Here is a 17,732-nt window from a genome sequence, read left to right as displayed (position 1 = left end):
GGCATCCTGTTTTGTCAGCTGTCCCCACTAAGGGGTGAGGCTATTAGAAAAATAGTGGGGTTTTGGCTCCCGAGCCCTGTGGGGTCACTCAGTGAGGATGTCACTCCAGGGCTGCAGCATTGCTAGTGGAGGGGTGGCACAAATTGGTGGGCAGGGGTGGAAGCATCACTGTGCCCTACGGTGCTCAGCACTGCTCTCCAGCCCCACCAGCACTGCTCTGCGGTGCTCAAGCAGAAAGTCAGGGCTTTGGTGCCCATTTAAATCCCACTTTATCACCAATTGGAGCTAATTCTACCTTCATTAAGAAGCAACGTTCTGCCAGTCGTGAACATCGCTGTGATAACTCAGGAGAGGCTCCACCGCAGAGCAGTGTCCCGGTTAAGCAAAATATATTGTGGCTTAGTGGCTGAAGTAAGGGGAGGCTGCAGGAGATTAACACCTTGCCAGCCGCCCCCACTTCCCAGCCTCTGGGACAGGCACTGAGATGCTTGAGGCTCATCTTCCACCAGCGAAGGATTTCCTAAAACCCCAGTTACAAGCCTGAGTCCGCAGGTATGCCTGACTCGGTGCTCTTGTCCTCCCTGGGACCTTCACCTGCTCCATCCCCTGTTCTCCAGGCAGGTCCCATCCCTTGGACCTTTGCAAACTTGCAGCTGGGATTTCTCACCCCCTTTCAAGAGGAGGCAGACAGAGAAGCAGGCTGTCCTGGCTGCGGGGCTGCCAGCTTGCAGGGGTTGGGAGTGGGAAGGGAGGGGTTTTGGGGTGCTCTTACTTCCTCTCCTCCAGGTTGGAGTTGGGGTTCTTCATCTCCATAAGTGCACAGCCAAATTTCTACAGAAAAGAAGAAACAAACAAAAAAAGGCCGTCAGCTTTGCCAGTCCCCCTGCAGGAGCCAAAGCAGCAACCCGGGCTGGGGCTCTGTCCATGGTCTGCCTGCAGTGCTGCTGCACGGGGAGGCTTTAACATGGCATTAGTTGTGTGTCTCCCCAGGGATTGCATAGATATCCCCACTCCAGATCAGTCTGGAGGCAGAGACAGGTGGAACACCAGCTATCACGCAGCACCCAGATCTTTTTGGGGCCATCTGAAGTCAGGACGATGCTTCTCCACCCAGCCCCAGCCCCATCTCCTCTGCCATGCCCCTGCTGCAGCCCCCAGCCCCCGTGCTCTGTCCTACCTCCCCGTTCTCAGGTGGGTCTCCGTTGCCAAAGGTGCTGGTGACCACCAGGACCATGGTTTCATGCTCCAGGTGCACAATGTCATACTCATCCATGGACATCACCTGGGAGCAACAGAGGTGTTAACAAGAGGCCCTGGGTGGAGAGATCCACCACCAGGGACTTCCTCAGGCCACCTGGACACACACATCATCTTTCAGGGGCCAGAGGCTAGCAGATACCTTCGCATCGAAAGCGTGCTTGAAGATTTCACACAGGGTTTTTGCGTAGACCTGCGACTTCCCTGTTTCTGTGGCGTACAGGATGGTGGCTTTGACCCTCTTGGCCATGGCCTGTCCCATCAGCTTGGCTGAGAACTTCACAGCTCTACGGAGCAAGAATAAATCCTGGTAAGAGAGCCTGCTTCCTTGTTGGCACCTCTAGCCCAGGCTATTCACACCATTTTATTTAGTATTAAGTGAACAGCCTGCCCTAAAAAACGCAGCAACACTTTTGTTGCTGTTAGGTGCCAAACAGAGGCTACGGGAGAGCCTTGAAGGCTGGACGGGGGACTTGAGCAGAATTGGAGTGTCAGGAGGGGGATGTAAAATGAGCGGGGGGGCTCTTTCTGCAGGGACAGGGAGCAGCAGAAGAATCAGGGGCAGCAGTGAACGAAGCAGCGAGCAGATAACCTCAGAAGGAAAAGCCGGAGAGCCACCAGTGCCCAACTAGGGGAGGAGCAGTGGCTTCTCCATCTCTTTGTGGATTTAAACTGCTTTTCTGCAGAAGGTGTCCAGCTGAGCAGGAGCCCCCAGGCCCCACACATCACACACGAAGCCCCGAGAGGCTGAGAAGCTCAGGCGAGGCTGTCTGTAGTCCCTTTGATTTGCAATCCAGCAATGCTATGAACTTCACCCAGCAGAGCAGCCCTCCTGAGGCTGGGAGGCCATACATCTATTTGAGCCTTTGTAGGGCTGCGTCTGTGGCTGGAGTCGTGACTGCTCCGCATTTCCCCACTGGCACCACTCCAATAGCAGGGCAGAGGGGCTTTGAGAGATCACCGGCACCGCTGATCCTGGCCGAGGAGATTCAGCACCTGAAATATTGCCTCCTCGCTAAACCAGTGCTGCTGGCTGGGTTGGCATCAGAGTGATGGGGGGCAAAGGAGGGTGTCATGGGAAGGCTTTGGGGTGCGTGGTGGGCACCAAGCCCAGTGCTGGTTGTTGTAGGGCCACTCATCATCGCAGAGTTTGAATGGCAGGGATAATTTACCCAGTATCTTGCAGAATATACATATATATTTTTTTCTAAACAGACCATCCAGCTGGTCTGTGGGGCCACCAGAAAGGCAGGTTTGGATTTGGCTGGGTGTGCTGTAACGGGGAAGGGGCTGTTTTGGGGGGGCTGCTCCCCCTCCACGCTGCTATTCCCTCGCTTCTTGGTGTACTTCTGCACATTAAAGCCACTTTGCTTTCCCACCACAGCAGCGTCCCCAGGGCTTACCCTGGCCTCAGGGGCAGGGCAGGGAGGGACTGCAGATTTGAGTGCTGCAATGTGGCCAGCCTTCCCTCTCCGAACAGGCATCAAAATCTCACTGCAGCTGGTGCCAAGTGCCATGCTCAGGGCTGCTGGGCTCAGGCCTCCACTTGTTCAGCTGATTAGCTCAGATCCAGGACTGGTGGTGAATTGCAAAAATATTTCTTTCCCCCCACATCAGGAACAATAGAGATTTTTTTTTTTAAAATTACCTGCCATGCTCACATTTTTATAAAATCATTTATCAGCTGCACACACACAAATAAAGCTTTGCTTCTCCTAACTCAATGGCTCAATTAATCTTCCTGCACTCTCCTCCAGCCCCGGGCTGCAGCGCAGACCCAGGCACCGGTGTCAGCCTCAGGAGTATATTCATCAGCTGCTGATCATGGTTATGGATGCGCCACGGAAAAAAAAAAGCTTACAGAAGGTGACAGCTGAAGAGTGGGAACAAGCTGATAGTAGAGACACGGGAAACTGAAGCGTGGGGAGATGCTGTGAGCAGCACGAGGCCACCTGGCAGCCTGGCTGGAGATACCGGGGCAGAACCAACCCTCTCCAGCCTTGGTCCAGGGCTCTGCTTCCTCAGAGCCCACTGCTACAACCTGAAACCCCCTGCTGATGGTCCCCAGGGGGTGGCATGTAGGCCAGGATCAGCCAAGGCATCCAAACAACCCTTCATTGCTGCATCCCTGTGGACTCGCTGCTTTGGCAGGGCAGTGGGACTCGTGTGGCCCATTGCCAGGGGTCAACCGGCCGTGAAGAGCAAATCTCAGCTTGGCCCCAGTCCCTCTGCTACCTGCAGGAAGATTCCTCAGTCCTACCACCCCCTCCTTGCAGTGAGACATCCAGAGACTTAGATGCGCACTAGAGACAAGTAGCTAAAGAGTCAGTGAGAGAAACGGGGACACGAGTTCCATCTCACTCCTGCCTGCCTGGCCCTGAACCAGGAGGAGTGATCTCTGCCCCAGGAGGCTGTGAAAGCAGAGACAGGTAATAAAGCCCCAAGACAAGAGAAAGCCATTCCTGAGTACTTAAGTATGTCTTACTGATGAGTGAACCAGCCTGGGAGGAAAGACGACATGCAACACCCGGTATTCTCATGGCCACACAAATCTGAAGGTCTAACGGGATGTTCCAAGGGCTGCTGGTTTCTCCAGACATCCCTCTTGGCAGCTAAAGCCTTCAGCAGCCTGGGACCCAGGCTCACGACCCATCGGTTTGCACACACCCAAGCCCAGGAGCAGCCCAACGCATTGTAGGGCTTTTCGGAGCCCACCAGTACTTACTTTGCTAACTTCTTAAAGCCAATGGCCCTCTTCTTGGTGGGCGTCCCGTTGACCCCTTTCCAGACGTGGGTGTTCCAGGGGTCCGGCTAGGAGGGAGAAGAGCAGCAGCAGCTGATGGGCAGCGCTCAGGGCTTGGAGAAATGCTGTAACCCCAGCTGAATCCCTCCGGTTGTGAATGGGAGGAATGGCTGGTGTCTTCCCAGCCCTTGATCTCTTGTACAGGTCCCTGGAGACCAATGGGTTTCTCAGGGCACTTGGGCAGAAATTTGTGGTATATAATAAAACCTTTGTGGCTTCCAACAGCATCTGGTCAAACGCCCTCTCACCTCTGAGACGAGCATTAACAGGCCACGAGGAAAAAGAAGGGGAGAGGCGATGCGAGCACATCCTTCCCTCCCAGCCCACAGGTTTCTTTTTCTAAGAGGCCCTCTGGGAAGGGGAGGCAGCTGAAGCAAGGAACAAGAGCACAGAAGCTAATTCAGTGCCCTTGCAGGCGGCTGGCTGTAATCAGGGCCAGGAATCATCGGGGTTCCTGCTGGATTGGTTATAGAAACGAACAGACTGCTCCCGTTTTGTGATTGTTCCTTAAGGGCTCTTGACTAAAGGTCACATTGTGTGAAAACCACCAGAGCAGGGGCGGTTGGCTAATGAGGGTGTGTTTGCTCAGGGCCCTTTTCCCACATGGTCTGAAGTGTTAAATACTCCAGCACCAGCATCTCAGCCTGCTGGGCAGGAACTCCCCATCAAATCGTTGGATCCCCAGGGCTGGGAAGAGCCAGCCAGACAAATCTGTAAGCTGGGGAGAGGAGGGATGTGGTGGCTAGCAGGGCATTTCCCCATCTACAAAGCAAAGAGCAGAATTAGGCCCTTCCTGAGGGATGAGCTTTCCTTAGTCCTGTTTGACCCAAGGGTTGGGGCCCATATTTCCAAGGAGGGGCAAAAAGGCTTTGCCCTGGGAAAAAGGTGGAATATCGAGGGGGTCCTTATGCCGTGCTAGAGGAGACCAACAGTCAGACTCATTCACAGACTTCACTGCCTCGAGGGGCAGCTTGTTGAAGGCATTGGGTGGAGGGATGGGCGCAGACGGTACCTGGTACTCGAAGGAGGGGGTGAGGCGATAGTTGAGCATCTCCTGATGGAAAACTGGGGTGATGCTGCCCGACATTGGTGGGACGATCCACACCCAGTCAGCAGGGCAGCCCCCGCGGCACCGGTACTCGTTCTCCATGTGCTTGATGAAGGACTCGGTGGCCGAGTGGTGATCCACGATGGTCACCTTGTCGCTCTGTTGGAGGGAGAAGGAAGCCAACAGCTGCAGGTTAACACTCTCCAGGAGGTGAAAGCCAAACTGGCGGGGAGGACTCAGGCCAGGGAGCAGAGCTTGAGATGAAAATGCTCATCAAGTGCTCCACGCAATGGACATAAATGTTACCTGTGACCACTGGCTACAAGTCCAGAGCTGAAGGATGCCCGGTTTTGCTTCCCAATGATCACCTCCTTCCAAGGGCTCCCTCCCACGGCCCTACAGGACGGTCCCTTTGGAGGTGACACAGGGTGGCTCTAACCCTGACCTTCCCAAGTAGCACAGTCATCAAGCAGTGATTGCAGGGCTGATAGGCTGCCCTTGTCCTTCCTGGGGGGCATGCTAGGGGATAGGTGTTCCTCCTGTTATTTAGCATGGGCTGAGCAAGGGCCAAGAGGGGACAGATGAGATGGATCATTCCCCTGGTCAGCCCCCTGGGGAGCTCTTTCAGCGCTTGTAGTACTGAGGGATTAGCGTTGATCCCGTTCCGGGAAGGACTCCCACTCCCTGAAGCTGGGTTTTCAAAGACTCCTTTTGCTACTCAGCCTTTAAGTGCAAGTGCGGGGAGAACCTGGGCCGATTTGTGCCTCACAGGTGGGACAGAAGGGCTGGATCCTGCCCCCCAGGCACTCCCGCTGGCCCAGCAGAGCTCAGACACTGGTAGTGCCGTCTTTCCAACATCCAGGGCAGAGACATCATTAAATCTCCCTGCAGGCTCCTGGAACAGCTCAGAAGGAGGAAGGCACAGCACAATTTCAGCTGAGTGCAGCAGCAGCTGCCGTTGTCCTTGTGCAGAAGTCTCCATCGCTGTCCCACCCGGTCCCTGTGACCCAGACCCTGCAGCTCACCTACCTGGAAGCTGTACAGCACGGCAATGTTGATCTCCACCAGGGCTTGGTCCTTCCACAGCGAGGAGGTTTTCCTCATATCCAGATTCATTTTCTTGGCCACTTGCTGCAACAAAACGAGGCAGCAGGTGAAGACTTTTATTGGCCAAGAACCAAGAATTGAAGATCTCTGCTTGGGGAGAGGGACCCAAAGGAGGGACCCAGGCTGGCACAAGGCACATGTAGGGCAGGGCAGCTGACATTTTGCCTTCCTCTGCAAATACGGGGCCCTGCCTTTTCCTCTTCATGGTGGGAGGACAGCCAGTCTGGCCTCCTCCCTGCGCCTCCTCCCCTGGACACAGGAAGGTGACTCAGGGCTGCTGAAAAGGGCCACTGAAAGGAGACTGGTGGGTCCGTGGGATGGCAGGAGATGGTGGCGATCCCGGCAGGAACAGACCCCATGCCAGACCCCTGCTGCTCCCACACTGTTCTTTCTCAGGCCATTTTTTCTACCCGGAGTCCTTCCCCCCTCACTATTACAGACGTAATAGCAACACAAAGACACACACTCTCACCCCTCTGGTTTCCAGGCGAGCTCTCAAACATCTGGGGCAGGACGAAGCCGCTCCAAAATGCAGCGTGCTCCTTGGGAGGGTGAAGGAACCACCCCAATGGATGCGAGCCCTCGACCTCCTGCACCCGCAGCTCCCCTCGTAGTGCTGCTTTCCCAATGCTTTGAGAAGTCTCAGGGGTGCTAAATAGGCACCACGCTGGCTTGTTAGCTACCTGCTGGCCCCTAAGCACCCAAAAAACCCTTGCCAACCCACCGCACCCTTGGCTTTGTGGCTCCAGGAGAACGTAGCTGCTATCCGTAAGGGAGACCTGGGCATCCCACACTCCCTCCATCGCTGTCCTCAAGTCCTGCCCTGCTCCCCAGCACCTTCACTCACTGCCCACCTCGAGGAGGGGGATTTACCTCCAGAATGTTGTAGCGAGAGTTGTCACAGTAGTCCCGGACCCCAATCTCTGTGCCCATGTACCAGCCGCTGAAGGGGCAGGCAGAGAACTCCAAGCCACCGATCTCGAGGAGCATGTTGGACACAGCTGGCAAACCGTACCACTTCAGGCCCAGCTCCTTAAACCATTCGAACCTGCCAGGATACAACCGGGTCAGCCAATCTGCCAGCCCCCCCCCAGACCACCTACAGGGCAGGTAACTTTGCTGCTGGCCACCAGGACAAAGGACATGCAAGAAGAAAATTTCCTGAATGTGGGGAGAGGGTGCTACATAGGAATGTTACAGAGAAAAGTCCTGGGAGATTTCAAGCACAGGGAAACCAGCCCAGGGACAAGAACACAAGTTGATCTCCATCCCAGGGGAAGGAAGATCTGGAAGTGGGAGGGTAAATCACCCAAGCCGTGATAGGTTAGTCTAAGCAGAGATGGTTTAAGGTGAACCCAGAGGAGCTGAGCTCCACCGATCCCCTCTGACTTACTTGGGATGCCGGATGGGCACTTCCAGCACAAGCTCAGGGGGGATTTCAAAGAGCTCAGGATCATTGCCGTTGGCTTGGAGGAGCAGGGGCAGGATGTCAAAGCGCCCGTGCGGTGCCTTCCACCCTTGCTGGATGCAGATCTACAGCCAAAACAACAGCGGTGTTAGAGGTCCCTGAGGGCCACCTGCCCTTTGGGTGCTGAGATGGGACTTGTGGTGCTGAGCAGCGTCTCCTAACAGCATCCCTGCTCAGCCCTTTGGTCCAGGAGCTCATCTCCATCCAAATGAGCTATGGACATGGGTTGGCATGTCACGGCCAACCCATGCATGGGAAGTTTTATTCCCAGGAAAACACCCAGGAGTGGGACAAATCCAGCAGGCAGGATGCACCCCACCTGAGCCAGCACCCCGGGGTGCTCAGAGCCACCCAGCCCCACAGCCGGTACCTCTGTCAGCTCCACGTTGGCGGGATCTCCAAGGACGGAGCCATCGGGCTGCTTGTAGCCGGCGTAGCGGATGAGCTGGGCGTTCCAGATACGGAAGTCGTGCTTGCTGTCCGTCCGCTGCGGGAAGATGGTGATGGCAGATCTGCAAGGATGGGGCAGCAGTGAGCACCCGGGCTGTGACAGCACGGGGAGGGACAAGGAAGTGTTGTGGGGGAAATGTGCAGCCCCTGCCTGCTGCCACCCTGAGCCCCTGACTGTCTGCTTGTGGCCTGGACAAGCCCCTGACATTTATTGTCTTTTCTTCACTGGGAGAAATCTTAGCCAGGTGTATGCCGGCTCTTTTTTGGAAAGAGCTGGGGAGTTCGCAGCACTTCAGCTCCAGGCAGAAGCTGGCAACATAGGGTTTCAGAGAGAGAAAGGGAGCTGCCTGTGCTCTGTTTTTTAAGTAGAATGCAGGAAGGGTGAAATAATTGGAATATCTGCTCTTTGGGGTCCCACAGAGAGCAAGAACAGATATACTTGGACCAGCAGGATACCTTCCCCTGACATCAGGTCCCTCTCATTCTCCCCAGGACAGGGGCTGGCTACAGTGACCCTGCCGGAGGAGACAACACCAGCAGGACCCAGAGTTGGGCTAACACACCCATGGCGCTTCGGGCAGAAACCCTGGGGAATCCCCGGTGGCTCACCTGAGGTTCCCTTTGTTGGTGGCGTATTTGATGTGGTTGCAGATGTAATTGAACATCCCGTGGGCTGTGGTGCAGTCTCGGGCATCAAACACCTGGAACAGTGGAAGGGATGGTGGTGATACTACAGGATTTGTGCTCCAGCTCCTAGGGCAGAGCTTGGCAGCAGGAACACAGCGAAGGGAAAGCCCTCGAGGTCACCTTGATCTGTTAGGGACCTAGAGCTCCATAATTGTGTTCCCTGCCTTTACAACATCTGGACATCTAATCCAGCTGCTCCTACTGCTTTGGAGAGGGGATTGGTCTCCTGCCCAGACAAAAACTTCCCCAGCCCAATGCTAACAACTGGATGCTGTTTCTGGCTCCTCCACCAGCAGTTTTGGTTTCTATTCTTTCTTGCAGACTCAAGGCTGAAATGGGAGAGGTGTGAGCCAGGTCTGAGGGACACTGAGAGGGTGTGGAAACCAGGAAAGAGGCTCAGCAGGAGGCTTGAAGCCAGCTTCTTGCAGAAATGGCTCCCCCAAGGCTCAGATGTGCCAAAAGAAGAGCTGAAGGCTGAGCTGGGAGTGAAGGAGGCCCAGCCTCCTGGCCCTCCATGGTGCCCATGCCCACTGTGAAACATCCCTAAGAACTGCTCAGCAGCACTTGAGTCGTGTTCTGGGTTACAAAGGGACACATCATCCCCATACCATGGGATTCCACTAGAGATGCCTAATTCAGATCCTATCCACAGGCTTCCAGCTAGTCAAAAGTGCACCAAATCAAATTATCTCCTGCCGTAGCATCTCTGTACCAAAGGTGAGTGTGTACTGCTGCTGTTCTCCAGGCAAAACTGCAGCTTTGGAAGCAGCGTGTGAGATATTGGAGCAGTATCTGGTTTGGGAAGACGTTCCCTAGGGCAGCAGCTTTCAGTTGGCCCCATTTCAGACACAGACACCTCTATACACCTTCCCCTACAGATGTTTTTCCATCTCCTGCTGCCTTTCCAAAACTGTTGAGGCAAGCATGGCTGCCGTGTGCACCCGTATGCCGTGCTCCCTTGGGTGTTTGAAAAGCAAGGCTTGCCTTTCCAAAACCCCAGCGCATCCTTTGGCAGCTCTGGTGCTCACCTGCAGCTTGGACCACTGAATCCTGCCCACGCAGCGGGCTGCGTTTCGCCAGGCGTGCTTTGCTCCATAGATCAACTCGGTGTCCCGCAGCTGGTAGGTGTCGGTGGCTTCAATCTCCTTGGTCACTTCCTCCAGCCTTTCCATGTGGGCCTTGGAGCCGGACCTGTGTGGGTGGGGGGCGGGGTAGATAGCATTCACCAACCCGGGTGGAGGGCAGGAAATCCTGAAGAAGCAGCCTGACTTTCTGTGACCTTCTCTGGCTGTTCTTACCTCTTTATGGAGGAGTAGTACTGGTCAATGAAGTCCTTAGCCAAGAGGAGCACCTCCTCTTTCGTCCTGGTATCTTCCGACTTGCGGACATGCTGGCTAGGGGTCATTACTGAGCCCATGCAGATCTGCTCGGTGCATGCGGTGGCCTGGTGGGACAGAAGGAGACAAGCATGGCTTGGCTGTGTGAGCAGGGCTGGGGAAAGTCAGCGATTAGCTGCCCAGGAGTTGGTGACATCTTTGACAAACAGGGATATTTCCAGCCCTGTTCATTTTCACACCTCTCAGTACTGTTGTGCAAGACAGCTCGAGCGTGTGCAGTCACCTCCTGCCCCACCTGATGCAGATGATTGAGACTCATTAAATTCTCATCCCAGCTCGACATAAAGCCCTATGCCTTTCCTTGCTCCTCCCAAGGGGACTCCCCTCTCACCCAGTTTATTGCACCAGAGGTTTGAAATTCAGACACCACAGGAGACAAAAAGGCTGGCCTGAACTCATCCAGATGCATTTCTAGCCAAAAACATCTTGGAAACACCGTGATCGGCTCAGTTACACTCAGACAGCTTTCAGGCAGTCCTACCAACCCCACTCACCATTGCTGTCTTGAGATGCAGAGTGTCATGAAGCACGGCGCCCGTCTCCCAGTTCTTGATTTTGACGAACCGTGGGCACTTGGAAGGGCTCCCGTTCACTGTGCTCTTGGTCGGGGACTGCCGCCCCGACGGTGGCGGCTGGACAACAGAGAAGGTTAGTATTTGTCAATGAAATACACACAAGGTTAATATTTGTCAACAAAATACAGGAAAAGGGTCACAACAAGCAGCAGCATCTTCCATTAGTGAGTCCCAGTGCTTAAATCCTAATGATAACACAGTGAGAGAAGGCGCATGATCCAAATATTTGGCAGCATTTAGGATCCTGCAATGGTGCAACCAACTCTCAGCATGGTTGAGAAGTCATCTCTGTTTACCAGACAGCCAAACCTGTAGGAGAGGAGTTAAAAAACAGACAGCAGTGACTTAGGAGAATGCCGCGTTCAAGTTTCCCAGCGGAAGACTTATCTCTCCAAAATGTATTAGATGTATCTTTTTCAGGAGCATCACCTGCTCAGGTTTTACACACGCCAAGCTCAGTCTCACCAACATTAGCCCTCTGAGACAGGGCTAAGAGCTGAGCGTTCCTCTGAGCAAGCCAAAGGCATGTCTCCTTTGCTATCTATGCTGGAAGAACACCGGAATAAGGACGGATACATTACACAAGTGGGAGATCTGCTGAATTATTCATACTCAGATCACTTCGGGCTCAGCTCTGAATCTCCAGCCCACCCCAATATCTTGCGTCAGGCTGGGCTCATCCAGCACGTCTTGAATTATAAGCCAGCATACGGGAGAGTCTCGGCCAGCTTGTGCTGAGCAGAGCTGGCTGCACCTTCTGTCTGCAAGCTCTTCTTTTTGCACATGTTTTCAGAAATGTTTTCAAATATCATCATATCCAATATGTGTGCTGCAACCCTCGTTCCTCCACGCACTGGAAAGCTTCACAAGGAGTCGGTATCTGATGGCGTGCCACGGGGCATGAGATCCACGTTGGTGCTGGAAAACAGAGACACTTCTGGAATTACACCTCGCATTAGGGTGTGCTTCATCTGCTGCCACTGCAGAGGTGCTGCTGGAGGTCTTGGGGGAATCCTCATCCCACACCAGAGCATCTTGTCAGAACCCACTTGGATTTGATGCTGCTTAAAGGTTTGCATCTCTGCAGCGTAGATCTGGACTTGGATGGAGTTTTGGTGTAGCCTGCCTATGGGAACCTTGTAGCTTGTGTCCTTTTGTAAGTTTTTTTTTTTCTCTCTAAAAAAGTGTAAAAATGGCACTGCCTTCAGAGTTTCACACTCCTTTGTGGTGGTCCTGCTTTAGGTCCTTGTCACAGTCGCAGCTCATGGAGCAGCAGCACCAGTGTAAATCCGGCATTACAGCCTTCCTCTCTGAAGGACCAGGTGGAGAACAGGCAGCACATGGTGGAAGAGCCTCTTGTTTCAGAAAAAGCTGCTTTGCTGATGGGCAAACCCAGGAGGGAAAGCCACAGGGGCCAGAAGGATGACAAAAAGAGACGAAATACAAGCACCACCACCAAACTTGCTCTTCCTCAACAAGAAGCCAATCCTGAACCACCAGGGCAAAAGATTTCCATCCTCCCTCCCCAGGGGATGGATGCACCCAAATCCCTTGCCAGTGTGATGCCTGGGCTGACACCGACTCCTCTGTAGGACCTTCTTTAGTCCTCACAGTTTCCAAAAGCTTACCTCCTCACCTTGCCTCCACCAGACAGAAACCAGAAGTACCAACTAAGGCAGCAAGTGCTGATTGCATCCAGAAAGAGCGTGTTATGGACCCAGATGTAGGAACAACCCCATCTGTGGTGAAGCAAGCACACGGTGCAAGCTGGTGGAGGATGGATACTTAACAGATGGGCTACCTTCAAGATCCCTGAAAGCTGCTCCCTTTCCTTTTTGGCTTTTCCCTGCAGGCACTGATGGAGTTTGCATCCTTGCTGCAACAAGACCACAGTGCTGGGGCAGGATGAAGCCCCAGGTGCCAGGGGCAGCCGAGGTGACACCACCTACGAGAAGCAGAAGCACCAAAACCCCACCACAGCTGCACGGAGAGCAACACCCAGAAAAAACTGGGAAGAAGCTGCATGTGCGTATGTATGCCTTCCTTGCACGGCATTGCTGGAACCAAACATTACCCCCGCTTCTCTCAGGGAGGCAGTGAGAGCTGCTTTCATGTTTTAATTAGGCAGCTGTGATATTAGTGACTCAAGAGTGGGACAAATGGAGGAGAGACTAACTGAGCAGTCGGGGTGTGCGCGTAAGATACAGGCATCTACAAGGCACTTATCGGTGGTGTGCAGCTTGAGAGATGTCTGCAGCTCTTACAGAGGGAGGGAAGAAAGGCACCCAGCCCTGCCTGGGGGCAAGGTGTCTAGGCTGCAGGTCCTCAGCCCTCCTCCTGCATCCCTGCGTGGCAAACACCATCCTGCCAAGATGCATCGGCCATGGGGGACCCGCTTTGGACCACTTTGCTGGGTCGTGGGTCTATTAGCGTGCTGACATTTCCTTCCAGACTGCATTAACTCCAAACTGTACTTTTTTTGTTTTTATAAAGCCGTAAATTATCCTTACAGGCATGGATCTGCTGCAAGTCCCTTGCCCTGCCGCACATGTAGGCGCCCGCCCGCATCGCCAACAAATCAATCCGTGCGGACTGAAATACGGGCGCAGGACGCGGGCTGGTGAAGTCACAGCATCTCCCCATCAGCCAGGCCTAGGGCTCCTGGGAAACCAGCAGAGCACACTGTGTGATTTTGAAAAAAAAATATAAAAAAAAAAAAAGAAAAACAAAACCAAACCCAGAGGAGTGATCGATGCCCAACCAGTCTTTCAGCACCTTATTACAAGCCTCAGTGAGCACTCCCCACCTGGCCAAGCGACTCCACCAAATCCTGCTTTAGAGAACAACGTGTATAAAGAGCTGGTGTTTGGCTTGGCTCACCGCCGTGCTAACAGTATTTATTGTGGCTTGTGAGGAGTTCAGCGAAATGCCCGCTGCCCTTTCTTTCCTCCCAGTCGCAGGCATCCCCGGGGAATGGCTGTGGGGAGCCAGGGAACCAGCCCTGCCTCCAGGACTGGTGTGGGGATAAGAGGGATCAAAAGAAAGCCTGCACATCTAGCAGGGGGGGGAAAAAATTAAAGAGTTTAATAACAGCTTAAGACTGGGGATTTTGGCAGCCCTAGCATGGAGAGAAATTAAGCTCTGAACACAGAGGGTTATAAAGTGCTTATAGTAACAGACACGTACATGCACGAAGCTTAGCGAGGAGGCAGAAAGTCTGCATCTATCCAGGAAGGGACAAGAGCAGCAACCTGTCCCTGCTCGGGTGGGATCCTGAGAGCTGCTGCAGAGCTCTAACCACGGAGCAGGACGTGGGGCTGCCTGCGATGGCTCGCTGCTGGCTGCTCCCATTTACATGTGCAGACGTGGGTTGGTGACAGGTAAGGCTGTCTGTGCTGCTGGCAGGGCTGACTGTGCACGGAGGATGGAGATTGTCCCTGGCCACATCCGAGCACCCAGCCGGGTGGTGGGTAACAGCCATGCAGCAAGCCTGGCACAGTCAGGATCGCCTCGGCTGCGTCACCTTATGTGACCTCACGCCCTGCTCCTGGCTTTGCATCTTTCCAGCGCCTCTGCGATGGGAAAAGTGGAAGAGCCACAGCCCTGGAGGTGCTGCTGGGGATCGAGGCCAGGCTCAGCACCCATGTGCCCGATGAACCTGCCACTGCAGTGGTCAGCACGTGGCAGGCAGCGAGGAGCACTGCGTGGGGTGGCAGCTCGTTGGGGCTGGGAAGAGGCGTCAGCCAGAGGGATCTGCTGAGGATGCTCCCGAGCCAAGGAAATATTGATTTTCTCAGAAATCTTCATGTGACCATGAAATCACTTTTCTCCCCTCCCCTGAAGAGTACAATGCGATCCTTACAAGTCAGGTGGGGAGAGGACAGGCAAGGAGAACACACGGTCCCTGGATCAGTCCCCCGTGTCCTGACCCACTGCTGGTTAATCCCATTGGGGCGACGCACTTTGCTGCCCAGGCTGGGCTATAGTCACGGGTATCGTGTTTTCCCCAGGGGGATCCCGCCTTGTGTCTCTGGCTTGGCTACAAACAGGGAGTTAATCCATTTTTGGCAAGAAAGCCTGAGAATTTATGTCTGTGGAGCGTGAGGAGATGAAAAGGCGCAGTACAACATGTTATCTGAAGCGCTATGTTGAATTACCATTGCATAAATCAAAACGACCTTAACGAGGCGGCTCAGCTTTTTGCCACCAAAAGGGCCGATGGTCCCAAGGGATGTTTTGGAGATGTGGTCCCTGGCTATGCTCCCATTCCACCTTGGCTCCTTGGATGAGGAGCATCCTTCTCCAATAATACGTGCCCTGCCTGAACCCTGGGGAATTCAGCTTCTGGACCACATGTGCTTTGTGCACCATTGACTCCAGGTCTTGGGACCATGGGTCCCCAGGACAACCCAGCAGTCCTCGCAGCCTCCCTGCAGTGTGAGAGCCCCCCAGGAGGGGTCTGCACCCTGCAACCCATCCCCACCCAACGCAGCACAAGCAACGGGCGCTTACCTGCTCTGCTTCGGAGTAGGGGTTGTTGAGGACCGTGGGCACGTTGCTCTTCCCCCACAGGTCACCCAAGACACGGTCGTTCTCCATCCGAGCTGGCAAGGCTTTCTGCAGCTTGTTTTCCCCTTCCCTGAAACTGAAGGGTTAAGAAGCACTGGGGTGAGCGGGCTGGGGACGGGCAGTGGTGCCAGCCGCCGTCGCTCCAGTCGCTCCGTGTTCTGCTGGAGCCGCTTCCCGCAGGAGCAAAAACTCAGGCGTCCCACCAGGGGAGGGGAGGGAACACTCTGCCTTGGCCAAGGCGATGAATCACTCCTGCGAGGGCAACCCAAGCACGACAGACGTTTTGTCGTGCGGGTGAGCGTGGTGCTGGCACAGCAACAGGGGCCCCGTGCCCTGCGTTCAGCCAGGGGACATTGGTGTGCCCGGCTCCCAGCCTGGCACCCCAAGGCGAGACCACACCAGCCCTGGTGCTTGCTCTAGGGGGGTGACGTGCCAGCCACCCTGCCCCCCAAAATCAAGCCGACTCCATCCAGAGCCCTGTGAAAGCAAGCAGAGAGGGGGGTGAAGGAGAGCCATGCACATTTCTAGCTGCAAAGCCTCACGGCAAAACCGGCTGGGTTTGCAGAGAGCAGGTTGGTGCTGATGAGTGGAAGGAGAGGAAAAAAAAAAAAAAACAAAAAAAAACAAGGAAAAGTAGGTGCTCCCAGGAGGCAGAAGCAATGCTCTCTCCTCTTCCTGACCTTTACAGATGCTGCAAATGCCGCTGTGTGCAAGTGGTTTTACCCGGGCGAATATGTTCAAGCAAACAGACGGCTCGCCTACACGGAGTACATCTGTAAGGCTGGGGGACGAGGGTGTCCCTGGTGCTGGCTGCCCCTGCCTGCACAATAAGACGGATGAAACACACGGTGCACCGCGTCTGCCGTGCACGTTGTGTCTGGGGAATGTCCGCAGGATGTTAGCGAGGCTGCTAAATGCCAACCAAACAGGTGATGGAAAACCACTGCCATAAAAACCCACACGAAGGAGAAAAACAAATGGGGTTTGGAGACTTGACACCCAGCACACGCAGGCTGCAGCATCCAGGCTGAAGCAAAGGCACCGAAAGCCCTGATGAGGCTCCGGACCCGGTCCGGCACAGCAGCACCGCTGCTTTGCCCTTGCTGAACAGCCCGTCATCGAGCTAATGTGCTCTGGCAATGGCATTGCTCTGGCTGTCAGTTCTTAAAACTCTTCCAGATGCCCAATAGAGTTACTAACGAGCCTTCTCATTAACAACGGCAGGCTCTGGGCACTGACCAAAGCAGGACGCTCATGCTCGGGACATAATTCACGCCAGCACGGTGTTCCTGACACCATCTCGAGGAGACACATACGTACAAAGAAATCCAGCTTCATGACCTCCCTCACCCTCAGCTTATATCTTTAGGTAAAGCTTAAGCAAAATACTTCATTTAAAGGCTGTCTCTCTGTGCTCTAACTTTCCAACATTTTTTTTCTGCATTCACAGAGCAATGCTCAGCTGCCACAGTATTACACCCAGGTCCTGGACATCTTCCCAACATTCGCTGCCTTAGGGTGGCCAACGTGGTGCAAGATAAGGGGTACAAGTGCCACAGGGCAGCTTGTACCCAGAGTTGTACCCCCTGCTGCTTGGAGAAGAAAGCAGTTCTTCTGCCCCATGGCTGGTATGTGAAAGGCTGCCCATCAGATAAGGCACGAGGAATCACTGCACCACACAGCCACAGCAGGTGCTGGGTCCTTACTGCATGGCAGAGCACCCGGCAGCCACACCGGGGTGCAAGGTGTGGGGATGTACACCACATCAGCCCCATGCTTGCTTGCTGAGGGAGAAGATGAAGAGCTTTTCTAGCTGTACTCCAACCCACGTGTAGGATGCTCTAGCTGCTGTGCTTTGATGCCATCCATGGGATGTGCGTGCACCACGGATTTGGGCATTGCATCAGGACCTTGTGTCACTGCTTTCCCCTGCTGGCTGCCAACTGAAACCAGGTCCTCAGGAGACAGAGCTTCTGAGACCCCCGCTCATGTCCCTGCCCTGCCAGTCTTTGCCCCAGGGAGCCACAGCAGCCCAAGAAGAGACAGCCCTGCTTTGCTCCACGCAGCCTTGGCACCAGCTTTGCCTTGGCTGCTCTTGGTGTTGCTGGGGACCCCCACAAACCACACACCCTGCCATCTGCTAGCCCACCAGGGGCTCCGGACACATCCAGCCTACCTCCATCCCAGCAGCAAGGCAGCAACATGAAAATGCAGCTCTTCCCCCCAAGGCAATCCCAAGACAAATCTGGCTCATCCCCACAAGACAAGCCCAGCTACTGAACCTCCTGGAGAATACTCATTTTCACAGCTGCACACTCCTGCCCTCTTGCCTTAAGCCCCATCATACCAAGGAGCATGGAGCTGGCCAACA

General features: G+C 54.5%; 1 protein-coding gene across 9 annotated transcripts in view; it reads right to left on the bottom strand.

Moving 5' to 3' along the window:
• The window catches only part of NOS1 (nitric oxide synthase 1), a 67,639-nt gene that overhangs the window by 18,332 nt on the left and 31,575 nt on the right, over positions 1-17,732 (bottom strand). For all 9 annotated transcript variants that reach the window (XM_040577243.1, XM_040577239.1, XM_040577240.1 and 6 more), the window contains exons 3-16: positions 15,305-15,437; positions 10,712-10,849; positions 10,119-10,264; positions 9,849-10,011; positions 8,743-8,834; positions 8,054-8,195; positions 7,609-7,748; positions 7,089-7,263; positions 6,138-6,239; positions 5,073-5,267; positions 3,983-4,068; positions 1,400-1,544; positions 1,178-1,282; positions 773-831 (exon numbers count right to left, since the gene is read on the bottom strand). In XM_040577243.1, the coding sequence (XP_040433177.1) occupies positions 773-831; positions 1,178-1,282; positions 1,400-1,544; positions 3,983-4,068; positions 5,073-5,267; positions 6,138-6,239; positions 7,089-7,263; positions 7,609-7,748; positions 8,054-8,195; positions 8,743-8,834; positions 9,849-10,011; positions 10,119-10,264; positions 10,712-10,849; positions 15,305-15,437 (1,821 nt within the window). The remainder of the gene's footprint in view (positions 1-772; positions 832-1,177; positions 1,283-1,399; positions 1,545-3,982; positions 4,069-5,072; positions 5,268-6,137; positions 6,240-7,088; positions 7,264-7,608; positions 7,749-8,053; positions 8,196-8,742; positions 8,835-9,848; positions 10,012-10,118; positions 10,265-10,711; positions 10,850-15,304; positions 15,438-17,732) is intronic.

This window comes from Cygnus olor, chromosome 17 (genome assembly GCF_009769625.2).
Source record: "Cygnus olor isolate bCygOlo1 chromosome 17, bCygOlo1.pri.v2, whole genome shotgun sequence".
NCBI classification, from domain to species: Eukaryota; Metazoa; Chordata; class Aves; order Anseriformes; family Anatidae; genus Cygnus; species Cygnus olor.
Note: the sequence above shows the minus strand (reverse complement) of the source record. Positions and strands in the feature narration are given on the sequence as shown.